We start from the raw sequence: 15377 nt of genomic DNA, 5'->3' as shown, positions 1-15377 counted from the left end.
GGGCTCTGTAGCTCAGGTAAGGGTAGAGGTGTTAAAGAGGGAGCAGAAGCACTCCTGGCTCCCAGGGCAATACAGATTGCAAGTCTGAGGAAAGGTTTCTGGGCTTGGGAATATGAGACACTTCCAAGCTACATGGCAATCAAGTCCTTTACTGTAATTCAGCATTCCTCCTGCTTCTGAAATTTCTTTATTAGTTTGCTCCTTCATTTGTCTTTGCTTTGTTTTTTTTTTTTTCTCCCTTAACCATATTTTTAAAATGAGCAGCATACATTTAGGATCAGTTTCTGAGCAGTCAATGGAATTGCCACTGAGGGACCCCCGAGGATAAATTTGCCTTTAGTATACGTTTCATGTTTCACTCAACTGCAGTCCTGGCTTTTTTTGTCAGGTTTTCAGGTTTTCAGTAGCAAAGCATGCAGGGTGGGTGAGCAGCATTATTTATGGCCAACACACATGGCAAGGAATCAGGCAGAAGATCAGGCATCTGCTGCAGACTCTTTTAAAGTTGTGCTGACATACCCCAACCCAAACTAAGAAAAATAGTTCAGCAACCTTCTCAGCACCAGTGGGATAATGCCCAGAAAAGAGAGCATTACTGGAGCAAGAAGAGAATGGTCACTGTGTCAGAGCCAGCTGCCAAACTGAAAAGATTAAACTTGAATGACACAAAGAGTCCATTCTTCCTTTTTTTCTCACCTCCCTCTTAAAATCCTCCCCACACTGAGGTGAGATCCTCACCCATGCTGCCAAGAGATCAAGACCTGTTGTTGAGATAACAAGAACTAAAAGGTTTACAAGATGTTCTACAGGATGGCATGACTGAGATCCAAAGAAGCACTTATATACCTCAGAAGCCAGTTAGGCCAAATTCAGGAGATTACAGAATGCTATTCCACAGCAATAACCAACCATTTCAAAATACTTAATCCCTGTGTTCTCAACAGAAAATCCCTGCAGTTCTGCTCTGACAGATCCCTGATGGGAGCAGCTCTGGACACAGTGGAGCCCAGAAGCCATACCCTCTTCAAAGAACAGTTGGAGCAGATTGGTGGTCAGAGCCCTCACCCAGGATTACAGGAGACCCAAATGCAATTCTTGCCTGTTGAGATCAAAGCTACCTTTCCCCAGAAGTGCTCCAGCTTCTGCCTGGAAGCTGTCCTTGGGCACTCAGTGAGTAATTGGAGGGTGCTGGAGCAGGCTCAGGCATGTGTGCTGCTGAGTTTGCAGGGCTGCTGAGGCTCCCAAGGCAAGCAAAAATGAATGTCAAGCCAACCAGAGCAGCATGTCTGGCTGGTCTCCACTCAGATGCCCACACACAGATATGCAGTGTCATTTAAGATGTCCTGACTATCCTTGGCTTCCAATTCCCGCTCCAAAAGTGCCCGAGTGTCCCAGAGGTCCTGTGTCACAGGATATCTCAGGCACCTTACAGATATCTGGGCATGTATCTTGGCCACCTTACAGCACTTGTTAATGCAATACATGCCTCGTTTAGACAAATTAATTAAGTACATGGCAAGTTTAGGCATCTCCAACTAGAGGCAAGGACAAGCGAGGTCTCACATGACCAAGTAAGTCATCAGTTCTGGTCTTGCATGACCTGTTTTACATGTCTCATACATTCATTAAATCAAGCACCATGTCTTTATTAAATCAAGCTCCAAATTCTTATCCTTCATAACTAGTTAGCTCCAAGACATCTCCTAAAAAATTGCAACAAGTAAAGCACTTACCCACACAAAGGCTTCAAGGAAACTCAGCTGGAAACTGATGTTCTGTTCCATCAGTAGCAAACTGCAAAACAGGCAAAACTTTGCTGGAGAAGCATCCAAGGAACAATAAATATGCTGGCAAAGCTAAACAGCAATAGGATCAGGCATTCAAATGAACATGAAATATTATTATTTACTTCAGCCACAATTTTGTGTTCAGCAAGATTTGCTGTTGTAAATATCTGTCTTGAACAGCAGAATTATCAAGGGAGTGCTTCTTCAGCTGAGAGACTGTCCTCTCTCACACCCTAGGAGTGCATGTGCCAGCAGCAGCACTGTCTCACCAAGCTCATGGCTGCAGGTGATTGCTGAAAAACTATGATTCAGTGTTGCGTAGTTACACAGACAGAGGGCTAGTGCATGAGGAAGTCAAGAGCAGAAGACTGTATCTTCCGGTGGCCTGAACGTCCATCTCTGGTTTTTATGTGACTCTTCCACAATGACAGTTTCCTCTGATTTCCCCTTCTTCTGACAGGCCTTGTGCAGTTACTGAAGAATATTAGCCACTTGGAGACTTGAGGTGCAGGAGAGCTGTGGGTCCCAGGCTCTCTGTACATGCATGCATTGCTCTATAATCTGCTCACACAGCTAAAGCATTCATAGAATAGAACCACAGAATCATTTAGATTGGAAAAAGATCTTTAAGTCCAACTGTCCTCACTGCCAAGACCACCACTAACCATGTCCTTTAGTGCCACATCTGCATGTACCTCCAGGGATGGTGACTCAGTCATGTGCTGAAGTGAGTGACCAGCCACGTGCCATGAGTAATAAACTGCTGGAAAGGTATTTACACTGTAAAAGGCAAAACAATCCTAAATCCGTAAGGTATTTATGACTTGAGGGAATAAGTCTACACAGCACAGCTCAATCAGGCTTCAGAAAAATTTGATTGTACCAACACAATGCTGCACTTCCAAGAGGATTTACTCACTCAGATCAGGCCAAATATAAATACAGTTGCTATGCTTCCAGACCCAGCATGGATGTCTTTATGCCTGTGGGATAAATACACTCCTTATCTTAGACAAAACTGAGTATGCCAGGTTTTGGTGTGTGGAAACACCATCATTTATACATTGCAGCCTCTAGATGAGTGTCAGCTGATCTGCCTTCCCTTGGAATCAGCTGCCTGTCTCCATTGATCCTCATTATCCCATAAGTCCTTCCATATAGCTAAGGGACTCTTCAGGTTTATTGTTTTGTCCAAAACCAATGAAAATTGGATGTTGCAATATCCCTTGCAGGTTCAAACAGCAGAACCTCATTTGCTTCATGTAAGAGTCAGACAGTTGATACTCACTCAGCTTTCCATCACAATGTGAGGAACAAGGCTGGAGACACAAGCTGCCCTTGTAGGTGAAATCCACAATAAGGCCTTCATTTGCTCTTGGTTGAAATCTTTACAAATACTTAGGTTGCTGAGATTATTCAATGGTCTTGGAAAGACTCAGGGAACCACAACAATCCTCAATGGTCTGCTTTGCAAGTCAATGGCTTTCCTTTCTCTGTGTGTGCACTTACTAAGAGAAACCTAACCCTTCCCCAGCCTTCACCTTTGATCAGTGCAGGTATCAAATGCTGGTTGGCTTAGGTACATTCTGTGCTTGTTTCTCATGCAAATGCAAACTACTGTACACCAGCTGGCACCACTGCCAAATTTGTTTCATGGTTTTCATTCTGTTTTCTACCTTTTGCCTAAAAGGAGTATTATGTACATGGAGATAAGTTTTCTGTGAGAAGATAGTGAGAGATTTATTTTCTCTTACAAATTATAGGATTAGATCCATTTTGGAGTAATTCCACTGAAACCTGTAGTGTTATACCAGTGATAATTTAATTAGAGTATTGCTAAAAATCATCAGTAAAAAGCTATCTGTGTTTCAAGAGCTTTGTTAATGTTATGGTGAGGTGGATCACTTACATAATTTTTAGGCATTAACACTATGCCTAATCAAGGTTAGCCAAATATCTTATGCTCCAAATCAGCCCTGTGTGTGCAGGCCTGATAGGCCAAGTCCAACCCCAGGACTGAATCTGATTCTTTGAGTCTGAAGAATTAGCTTGTACACAGCCATGAGTCCTTTCTTATGCCCAAAGTCACAAGCTTTCTCCTGCAAGCCTCCCCTTGTTCCTGGACTATATATTCTTGTCAACAGGGTTGATCACAAAGTCTCACCAGAAACTCTGGTTTCTTCTTCCAAACTAAATACACACTCACACACGGAAAGACAAAATATAGTGCATATTGACACAGTGTATATTTAGCCTTAGGAAATAAAAATTAGGCCTGAATCCCTGCAGGATTTGGGGTGAGACTATAAAACAGACACCTGGAGTTAAATCTTCCTTGCTTTAGGATTTCTGATGAGGATAATCTCTAGTTAGAGAGATTACATCAAATGATTGATGAGCTTTGGTTCTTGTTCAGTGGATTGTTCTTTAACTCAATTAAAATAACAACAAACCCTGCCCAGAGGATTTTATCCATTTGTCCATCTTTAAGTAATCTCATTTAAATCAGAATGTGGTGGTTTGCAGGCTCACAAGAACAGTAAGAGCAACTCCTTACAAAGCTTCAATCTTGGTTCAGACTTGATGTTTGAAGTTAAGCACTGACATGTATAGGCTTTTCAACCTTTGCTTAGGGCTTTGAATCAGTTTGTCAGAAGAAGTCACCCTGATCGCTTAATTTTTCATGTCACTGCAGATTCACCTGCACACAACCATCACCAAGCAGCCCTCACAGTGCAGGTGTACTCATGGCCCTGCTTTGCTCAGGTCTTTTGGCTTGAGACAGTTCTTGTAGTGACTGATGTCCTCAAGGTGTTCCTATAAATCTCACCCACAGGCCAGCTAAAAACTCCTTGTTGAGCATTTCAGGTTTAGGTCAGGGCCACTGTGCTCTTCTATTTCACTCTCTCCTTCAAAATCTCCAGACTACTGACAACTGGTACAGCTTTATTACTGTGCCACCCTATATGCCAAAAACTGCTTGAGAGAAGGACACCAAAGTCCTGCCGTGATAGGGCAGAACCAGGCTCTGCACAAGAGGAGCTACCAGACCATCTGTGAGCAGCCCCACAGGGCTGGGTCCCACTGGCAAGGTCAGTGAGAGCCTCTGTGTTTAGTGACTCAAGACAGGTGTCAGAGCATGAGTGGTCCAACAGCACATGGGACTGGGTAGGGCCTGGGACATGGTCCCAAAGCTGAGGCTGGGCCAGTTTCCATGGCAAGACTGTTTAAAGCCCATTTTCTGTATAAAATAGCAGTAGTGCACCTACTGCTTTTTCTGGGCCTTTCACTATAAGCTGACACAAACAGGATGTAATGGGGCACCAGAAAATCCTACCAGCTAGCCAAGATTTTCATAGGCATCTTCATGACTGGCGGTCATACAAAGAGTAAATTTGTTTCAGTTTTCTGTGCAATGGTAAATTTTACACAATCTATAGTTTAATATTCTATGTATATTTACACAGTCTTACGTGCATGTAGTATTATGTACTATTATTATGTAATATAATGGGCTAAGGCTCATGGAAGAGCCTACCAGATTACCTGCCTGTGAGTTTTTAGAAAAAAATAAGTATAAAAACCAACGCCAAAGGTTGGTTTGTTTATGGTTTGTTGCCATTACTTTTGTCCACTTGTATGGCACAAAAGCTTGACATTCTCAATAAACCATTTAAGACAAGCAGCTAATTCCTATAAATATATTTTCACTGAATTCTAGCAGGCAGTTGTAGCTTCACCTCTCCAGAAATTCTACATTTTCCTAATAAACTCACAAACCAAAAAAATTTGTACCTTCAGCAGATTTCTGTTCATTTGTTTGCAAGATCTGTAAAAACCACTGTAGAAAGATTTGTAAAAATCAATAGCAGCAATGCAGACTCATCTAGGGGAAGAGAACTGCTTTTCTATAACTCTTTTTTTTTTTTCCTCTCACACTGGACAATACTGGCAGGTTGAGATTTAACCAGAGATGGGCTCCTTTTACAAGATTGCTTATATAAAGCGAAGATAACACCAGCTGGGTTCATTTGAAAGAGGACATCTTGGAAAGAGCTGACAGCGCTGCTTTTGGAATAAGACTGGAATGAAAATCTGAAATAATTAGCTCCTTCCTGTCTCGTAGGTATAACCCTTAATTTCTTATAGAATACATAGGATGATAATTTGAAGGAATTGTCACTGATTTGTACTTTAAGACCCTTTTATAAATATATATTTTTAAGTAGAGGCTAAGTGAAAATGTTGAAATTGATTTGTTCTGTTTGAACTACTGAATTGGAATGATTTTTTTTTTTCCCGTAAATGACATTTCTTACTTCTGACTTGGTCTGCTTAGTGATGTGTGCATAAGGGCTGATACTGAAGAGTGTCTTCAAAGGGAAAATATGAGAACTGCAGTCCCAATCCCACAGGCTGTATATGTTTTCCCCTGTGGAAAACAGTTTTTAGGTTTGAGGCCTGAAATGTAAGTGTAAATAACTTCTATGGATGTTTTCCTAGAAACTCAACATTTAGCAGCAAAGGAGAAAATGCATAATTCACCAAAAGTGAGCTACATGAAGTTAAGATTATATGCATCAGAATAGCCATCACCACAGAGAATAGTTTCAGCACTAAATTATAAGCACATTATATATGTTATTCTGTCATATTTATTCTAGTAATTTAGATTCCCTCTTTTTTTTCAAATGCCACTGTTTTAGTTTCATTTGGTTATATTAACACTTTAGGTTTAGACTCTTTGCAAGAAATCAAACTAGAATAATTAAAAGCCACCACTAAACTGAAATAGTAAAATTGTCACAGTAGTGACCCAGTTATAGCAATGGTCTTTGAAAGATTTACCCTGTAGTTGCAATTACACTGGGTGACAGGATATCAGTAATGTTATTTTTTTCTCTCTGCAAAAAGAACATTTTAACAGTAGCTATTACAAGCTCAGGACTGCAGACAATGCATTGTTTTTATTTCCACTTTTAAAGACATTTTCAGCTTTTATTTCCTGTGTCCTCAGATCATTGCAAGAAATGGTGACTCTTGCTATTTATCTGCTGGTCATCTTGGCTCGAGCTCTTGCGGGGCCTTGCAGCCCAAATAAAGCAGGTAAAATAACTTATGTCTCCTAAGATCTTCTCCTGTAATTAAGGGTTTTTTTCATTCAAAATCAAAATGTTTTCCTTCAGAAAGTTAAACCATGGATTCTGTAGAGCTAATCCTTACATTTCTTTTATTGACCTGCTTTGAGCTAGCACAGTGTAAAGAATGTTCCGTACAAGTCCTAACCCCACAAAGAATTAGGCATATAGTTAACTCTGAATAACCATAGTGCAAGAAAGTTAATCACAAAAGCATAAAATAGCAAAGGGAACAAAAACAATTAGAAATTTTCTGTAACAGTACAGATGCAGCAGATCTTTGCTTGCCAAACTGGGCTTTAGTCCCATGGACTACAGTCAGATTGTCAGTGGTGATTGAATGTGCTGGGCTCAACCCCTGAACCACACTGTTATATTAAAGCAAGAAAAATACAAAAATCACTGAAGGTAGGGATCTAATTGCACACTGATTAGTGCCTAGAAACTGAAGTAATCTGGTGCCAGACAGACCTGTAATGTAGATTTCACTACAATTACAAAATGTGCTCTAAAAATGTTTTGGAATATGCCTCAATTTAGTGTTTGCTTTTTAGTGCATCATTGCTGTCAGATTGCTGTCAGTCATTTCATGCTATATCTAAAGTATTTGGCCCTCTAGCCATTTATTTCAGCACCTTTATTTGCACAAGCAGTTTCTCTTAACTGCAGGAATTTTCATATCTCTAAAGTTGCCAGTTTTAAATCTGAGCATTAACACAAGCAGAAACAGCTTGCATGTGCTGAAGGTTTGTTTATCAGAAAAAGCAAGTTATTAAGATGTCTAGTTGAATTTCCCAAATTATTCCCTAGCAGACAAGGAAAGGCTGCAAAATGAGGCTTTTAGCATAAAAAATGAGAGTGGCAAGGGATTTAAAAGAAGTAACTGAATAATTCCAGGGAGGATGCCTTTTTTTCTCACTGTAGTAATTTGAAGTCTTCCTCAATTTTCAGGTCACTAATGGTTAGTCAATATTTGCCCTTGAAATTTCCATCAGATGTTCAAATTAGCTCTGCCTGTGAAAAATATCCAATTCTGCTATCATGAAGCAATCAGTCTGTCTGTAATGATGTTCATCATTCATATGTGTATTAGCAATCACCATGTTTGGAAACACACAGCACTGCTGTTAACAGGGCTGGGAGTTTGGGTCATTTCCTACTGTTGTTAGCAGGCCCAGGTTCTTCAGTTCAGTTTCAGATCTTGGCTTTTGACTTGACAATTGGAAAAATTCAGTTTGTGCTGGCACTACAGTGCCAGTCCAAGAAGGGAAAAGGTGGAATATCTATTGTAGCCAAGATCTATAGACCATTATAAAACAGTGCAGATCTACAAAGCCTACCAAACAACCTCACCAATATTATTTTCACAGAGTCAGCGGTGTTACAGAAGCCATCTTTCCACCATAAGTTAATGAGACATTTTCAGTGCAGTCCTTTTTTACTTCAGGTTTCTCAGCAGTGTCTCTGCTTTTCAATAAGCTATTCCAGAAAGATTAAAAATTTTTCACAAAGTTCTGTATTGATTAGAAGGCAAAGGCTAAACTCTTCCAAAGAAGACAGAATTTAACAACCTAAAGGTCCATTTTGTGTAGCAAAAGCTGCTCTCATTAGGGGACCTTCCAGCACACACTCCTGTTCACAGAAGGTTAAGCCCAATGGAAAGTAAGTGGGCGGGCTCACCTCTTTGAGAGGAAATTACTGCTGAATAACTCCAGGTGTATCATTTTCCTTCCAGATGTAATTCTGGTATACTGCTATCCTAAAACCATCATTACCAGAATTCCAGAGTGTCCTTATGGATGGGAGGTTAATCAGCTGGCACTTGGAGGCATTTGCTACAATGGGATCCACGATTCAGGATATTACCAATTCACAATCCCAGACCTGTCACCTAAAAATAAATCATACTGTGGCACACAATCAGAGGTAAGACTATGAAGGTCAGCATTTTTAACTCAAGAAATGCCTGCACTCACTTGAGAGAGTCCTATCCTCTTTAGCTTGAAGTAAGCTTTAGGTATCAATGGGAGAAGGAGGCAAACTGCAGAGACAGGGAGAAGGAAGAATCACACAGCTGTGCTTTGCAGTTCCAGGCAAAATACAGGCTTAGTGCTATTAGTCTGCTGTTCACTTGCACCTGTATTACACAGAACTTATGTTTAGTAAGGCATATGAATAGGCAGCACAGCATATAAAGAGCTACCAAATCATGTTTCCTTGGGGAGGCTGTTTTGACACCAGAATCTTCATGTTTCAAAGTACATTCCTGATGCCTCAAGGACTCAGTACTGCCCACATTTCTCTGTCTCACCATTCACAGTTCAAGAATCCCGTGTATCACTTCTATAACTCCATCGTCTCCAATGACTCCTCAGTGATTGTGAAGAGCCAGCCTGTGAATTATTCATTCACCTGCACATACAATGCCAACTATCTGGTGAACCAGGCTGCCTTTGACCAAAGGTACATCCTCTTCTGGGAGTGTGTTTCACCCTGTCCTCATCACCATGCCTCACTCATGCAGAATTTTATCCTGTCCCCAGGGTGGCCACTGTCCATGTGAAGAACGGGAGCTCCGGCTCATTTGAAAGCCAACTGTCCCTCAACTTCTACTCTGTAAGTGCTCTTTGCCACTCACACCTTCACCTTTACCTTACAAAGGCTTCAGCTGAAGAGCTGGAAAAAACAGGGTGGCTGCTCCTGACTTTTATGTGTCATGGAGCACACAACTAGTCTGGAACAGATAATTGCAGTGGGATTGGCAGGGATTCTTCTTTCTGCTGATTAACAGGGATATACTTAAAGTGAACAGAGCAGACACATGCCAACTGTTCTTTTAATCCCTCAAAATCAGACAGATTTTTTCTGCTGAGAGGTACATTTCTAACCTGCTGACAGGTTTTATAAGAAAAATCAAAACTTGTGTGTAGTCCCACTGCAAGATCAGCATGAATCTGCACGTTCTCCTGGCCTTGCATGGCCTCTACAGACACAGCAAAGCTCCTTGCATTTCTCTTGTAGCTTTCTCCCTGGTCCTCTCACTGACAGATATTTCATGTACCCCACAGATCTTTAGGTCATGCTGGAATTTTATTGCCAACAAAATATTGTCCCTTGATATCAGGCAGATCTTTTGAAGCATCCCTCTCCTCTCTATAGCTCTGTTGCACTGCTGGAACAGCCAGCTCCTAATCCTGGAATCTTTTATCCACAAAAGCACAGTCAAAAGCACCAAAACAGCCTCTCTATTTTAGCACAGCTAGAAAAATCACAACTAGGAACATACTGTGTTAAAATTATAGGCCAAGTAAAAGGAGTATTTACCACTAGGTAAGCCAGTGCTTACCTAGTACTTAGCTAGGGCTAAACCTGATATTCTTTGTATAATTCTGGTGCTAGCTTTGTTACCATCTTACCCAACAAGAAGCATTGGGATTTAAGGTAGGCATTTCAGTGTATTTGTAACAAAAACTTTTTACCTGAGCACCACACTGCTCCATGTTCAGCAAGCTGGCTTTTTTCTTGTGATTTCTGCTTGTCTTCATTCCTTTTCTCCAACATGTGGCCATGTTCTGACTCCATTACCATCCTACACACTCATCTCCACTCTCTCAGTCCCACCAGCTTTCTCCACCACCAGAAGCAGCAGCAGCAAGCTTGCTTCCTACCCATGCTGCGTGGGAATACATGCAATACATGCTACAACCCAAACAGCAGCAAGTTCTGTCACTGATCATCATTATATGCCAAATATAAACAAAAATATTTTTAAACATCATCTTGGGTTTGCAATGACTATTGCAAACTACCGGTGTAGAGTTTGGAGGTTGCAGGTTATAAGAACCCAGATTTCTCAATCTCTCCAGTGGTGTCTGAATTTGAATCATGCCTTGCTTTGCGTGTTACGAGTAATGTATGATGCCTTTGTCTTTGTCTTTCAAAGAATGCCAAGTTCTCAAGTATAAAGGAAGCCCCCTTTGTTGTTGAAACATCTGAAATTGGTTCTGACATATTTGCTGGAGTGGAAGCCAAGGGCTTAAGTGACAGGTAGGCAAGTGAAGGAGGAATGAGTAGTAAATTGGCAATTGGGACATTCCTTGCTAATCGGGGGTTTATATCTCCCCAGGTTTAAAGTTGTTCTCAACAACTGCTGGGCAACTCCCTCTTCAGAGTATTTCTACCAGATCCACTGGCCTTTGATCACCAAGGGGTAGGTGCCGGTGGGACCCAGGGGGGCACCTTTACTCAGCCCAGCCCTGAGGATGACCGGAAAGCTGGTTGTGGGGTATAAGGGAGCAAAGGAAAACCTGGCCCCAAGCAGGGCAAATGCTTTCATCAGACTGTCACCTCAGGGGATGTTTCACTGAAGCCATGGGGGCTCTGACACTGCTTCTCCACACACAACACAGATGTGCCACGGACTACTCCATCCTTGTGCACGAGAATGGGAAAACGAACCGGGCCACGTTCCAGTTCAACGCCTTCCGCTTCCGCAACATCCCCAAGCTGTCCAAGGTCTGGCTGCACTGCGAGACGCACGTCTGCGACAGCGAGAAGTTCTCCTGCCCCGTGGTAAGGCCTCCCTGCTGGGGAAACACACAGTGCCACGTTCAGACAGAGGATGGCCAGCCCTCCCCGGGGGTGTGCCAGGTGCAGAGCCAGCGCCAGGGCTCTCAGCCGATGGAAGCACGGCACCGTGTGAACCCAGCTGTGCACCCCGACCCCTGACGTGCTGCAGGCAGCACTGGGAAACTTGTTTAAAACTATTGAGAAATAAGGTAGCCATTGAAAAACTCAGCTCCTGTTGATATCCCAGACTACAGTTCTGTCTGACAAACAGCTACAGTTAAACACAAGCCTGGAAGAAAGGAGAAAGTTGAGCTTTTTCCATTTACCAAATATCTCGGTGCCAAGAGCACCCTGGGGGAAGTGGGAGATCCCATCTTGAAGCTCCCAGTCCCCCTTCCCAAGCAAAGTCCTCTCTGCCATGCTGCAGTAAGTTATTGCTCTTGCAGACATCCTACTCTGCATAAAATACATAAATTATCTCTGGAGCAGGAACTGAGGTAGATGAGTGGATTCCTGTATCCTTAGATGGGAGAATGGTGAGGGGCTGTAAAGGCATATAATTTAACAAGGGCATGTGCCCATAAAATGTCTTTCTTTAAAGACTTCTCTCTCCACCCTTCACCAAGTCAGAGCTTTGCCATTCTTTCTCTCATCCAATGAAATTAAATTTTATTTAACCTGAAATGATAGCCCAAAATACTCCTTAGCCAACATGCTGTTGTTTCAACAACAAATGTTTCTTGCTGGAGAAGAGAAAGCATCACTCCTGATGAGGCCAGTATTTCTTTCTAACCCTTTCTCAGTCCAGGAGAAAATTAAGGCAGCATTTTTTATTATACAGCCTCAGTGCTAAGCAGGAGGAACTGACTTGTGCAAAATTTGCATTTTTGATAAAAACACATTGTTAGAAATTCTAAGTTTCAAAGGCAACAAAAAAAACCTCTTAGATTTTGTTGCTTCTTTTTCAAGATTTCTTCAACTTTTTATCCAGCCACAGATCAGAGTTGAAAGAAAACACAAACCCATTACTTCATATGCGCCCCTCTGGCATTACTGTCAAACACCTACATCATCCTTTCAGGCACTGTGTGGAATTCCCACCTCACCCTCCAGTGCAGGATAATTGCTCGATCAGGCAACATCCCTCGAGTCCACTTCCCACTCAAAAATGCAGCTGGTGGTCTCCTGCAATTAAGGTTGAACCAAGCTGGTGGTCTGTGCTTACAAGCAACTCATAACCAGAATTACTACATGCTGGGTTTGGAATAAAAATGCCCACAGCTGGGGTTCTGCAGAGGTCAGGAGATGCACAAGGACCTTTAATCTGCAGAACACTGCCTCCAATACAGACCCTGTCAGCTGTGACAGGCATCATTAGTGCTGGACGTGAGCTGATCTCTATGGAAAGGATTTGGTGCTTCCTGTTTCTACCCAATGGACAACAATTATCATCAGCAATAAACAGCCACAGAAGCCTTCACAGAGGTCAGGGGTTAAACAGATGGAGCTCAATTTCCCCCTTCTTGACAGGAGTTTTGTTTAAGGCAGGGTGGGAAAGGAAGTCCACCAAAATCTTCAGAAAATGAACTGTAAAGACTCTCTTTAACTCTCTCCTGCACTAAAACCCCCAATAAACAAGCAGGGGAAAAAAAACAAACTCCCTAGAAAATATGCAGCAATTTCCTTGGTTGGAAACATAAGAGTTGTGCCTGGGGTTTTTCGTAGTAATTTTTAATTGTTTGGGTATACATGGCTTTCTCTCTGCTCTCTTGAGACATGTGACAAACGCAAGCAGCGCGCGGAACAAACCGGAGGTGTTCTGGTGGCGGAGATCACGGTGCGCAGTAAGTGACTGGGGTCGTGGGGTGCTTCTCCCTTCGGGAAGCAATGAAGCTGGCAGGCAGAGGGAGCCAAAGCCCTCTGCCAGACCCCTTTCCCCCGGGGCAGCAGGAGTCTCGAACAGAAGTTGGTCCCCTCCGACTCTGGCAGAAGAGCTCAGTGAAATTCTCTTCGCTTGCCAAGTGACTCAAGGCACCCCTTTGGCATTTATGATAAATGGCCAAACCACCGACACACCGAGCTGGCAGTGAAAGCTCTGCTCACCTGCCTGTGACCTCAGCAGCAGCTCAGACACGCTCTGACAGGGTGCCCAGGAGTGGGAGAGAGGTCAGGAGCAGCAGGAAAGTTTTTCTTTACGCTGTGGGTCCGTACTTCAGCATATGCACAACATCTTCATGTGTTGCGGGGATGCTTTGTGCCTATCCCTCCTGACACACTGATGGCACTGCCATCAGCCTTCCCCACTGTAAAACAACTTTTTCTTCCAACTGCTGCCTCCTGCAGGCACCAGGGATTTCTCTCTGAGCTGGTTCATCTTTTGAAACAAGTCCTTGGAGCAAACAATGTTTTCACTAGAGCCCTTTATACTAGTTTATTAACTGTATCTGCACCAATCTGAAAGCCAATTTAAAATTACAAATACAGATACAATAGAATTATTAGAATCCATTATGTTGCACCAGTAAACCCCCATCGATGTTAGAAGGAAAAAGAACTGAGGATCCTTTTATAACTTCAAACAGTAAATCCAAGAGGAAGAAATATTCAGAATTTCAAAAGGTGAAAAATGTTTTCTGTTCTGCTCTTACAAAGCACACTGGTGCACTTTGCCCTATTTTAAACATCATCCTGATGTAATCTTTTTCTTCCTCTTTTATACAGGCAAAGGTTTATCCAGATTTTACACACTCTCAGGTAAACAGCAGAGTATGACAATGAAAGTATCAATCCCAAATATGGATTTTGAGTGTCTTTGTCAACATAAAATCCATAGCTCAAAGAAAAAACCTGAAATATTGAAATATCAGTAAATTTGACAGAAGAGTGAACATTTCAAAATCATATTTTATTTCCCAGTGTAATATACTTTGTTTTCCTTCTTTTGGTACATCCCTCACACCAGACAATAAAATCACAGCAATTACTTCCAACAGGGAACAATCTTCTTTCTCTAATTGTCACACCCTCTTCCCAAAAAGGAGCAATCATGTTTTGCTGGGTTAACAGGGGTGTCTGAAAGTATTTCTGATTGGAAAGGCTTTGAAACACACCTTTCAAAGTCTTGTTGACATTTTGTTAACATTGTTAACATTTGCTATGTTGACAGAGCCACATTAAGGCATGCAGTTTTACTGAATGGGGTGGGAAGACAAGGTGAAGGGGAGCTGACAGGGAAGTACTCACATATAGCCTGTGTTTCTCTTGCAGATATCATCTTCCACCTACTTTTTGTGATTGGATTTTCTGCTGTTTTATTATAAAATGCAGCCCAGCTGTACTTCATAACTTTCCCTGATCCTGTTTGGACCTGGACTTCTTTACTAAAGATGTTTATTTTACAGAGGAAAAAGGGAAGCCACTAAAAATCCTTGTGCACCATTTCACCAGATAAATAAAACATTCCATGAGCTTTGTGCCTCAGATTCTGGAAAATCCCAAAGCAGATTTGCTTCTCCCAAGTCTCTGTGGCATTTTGAACTAGTGAAAACCCTTGGGTTATGTATTCTGCCAGCGCCTCCTTGTAAAAAGCTGTGATGGCAATAGGACTTGTTTCTGAACAGTGTGAAAACTCAGCATTTTTCAATGCCAAATTTACCTTCAGGGTCCCCCTTCCCTGCCAGTCTCAGTGTGGTACCAAATTCCCCTCCAGGCTTGGTCTTGCAAAGTCCCACTTTGTTCTGTGAAGTCTTTGAACAAAAACCAACCTAGCATGCAAGGATGGGAGGGAAAGGGTGCTTTTCATGTAGCAGTAATTAGAAGGTGCTCAGAGTTCATTATCTGGCATTTCTTTCCTGATTGTCAGTGTTGTCAGTATTGATTGGTT

General features: G+C 42.1%; 1 protein-coding gene across 1 annotated transcript; it reads left to right on the top strand.

Annotated features, from left to right (window-relative positions):
* The first annotated feature begins 6817 nt into the window (after positions 1–6817).
* Positions 6818–14858, top strand: TECTB (tectorin beta). The gene is made up of 10 exons (XM_053984149.1): positions 6818–6893; positions 8661–8851; positions 9246–9388; positions 9469–9541; positions 10869–10972; positions 11052–11135; positions 11335–11497; positions 13269–13338; positions 14216–14248; positions 14762–14858. Exons 1-10 carry the CDS (start codon positions 6818–6820, stop codon positions 14812–14814), a joined length of 990 nt encoding a protein of 329 aa, XP_053840124.1. The 3' UTR covers positions 14815–14858.
* The last annotated feature ends 519 nt before the right edge of the window (positions 14859–15377 follow it).

Source organism: Vidua macroura, chromosome 8 (genome assembly GCF_024509145.1).
Source record: "Vidua macroura isolate BioBank_ID:100142 chromosome 8, ASM2450914v1, whole genome shotgun sequence".
Classification (NCBI taxonomy): Eukaryota; Metazoa; Chordata; class Aves; order Passeriformes; family Viduidae; genus Vidua; species Vidua macroura.
This window is presented reverse-complemented; position numbering and strand designations above follow the sequence as displayed.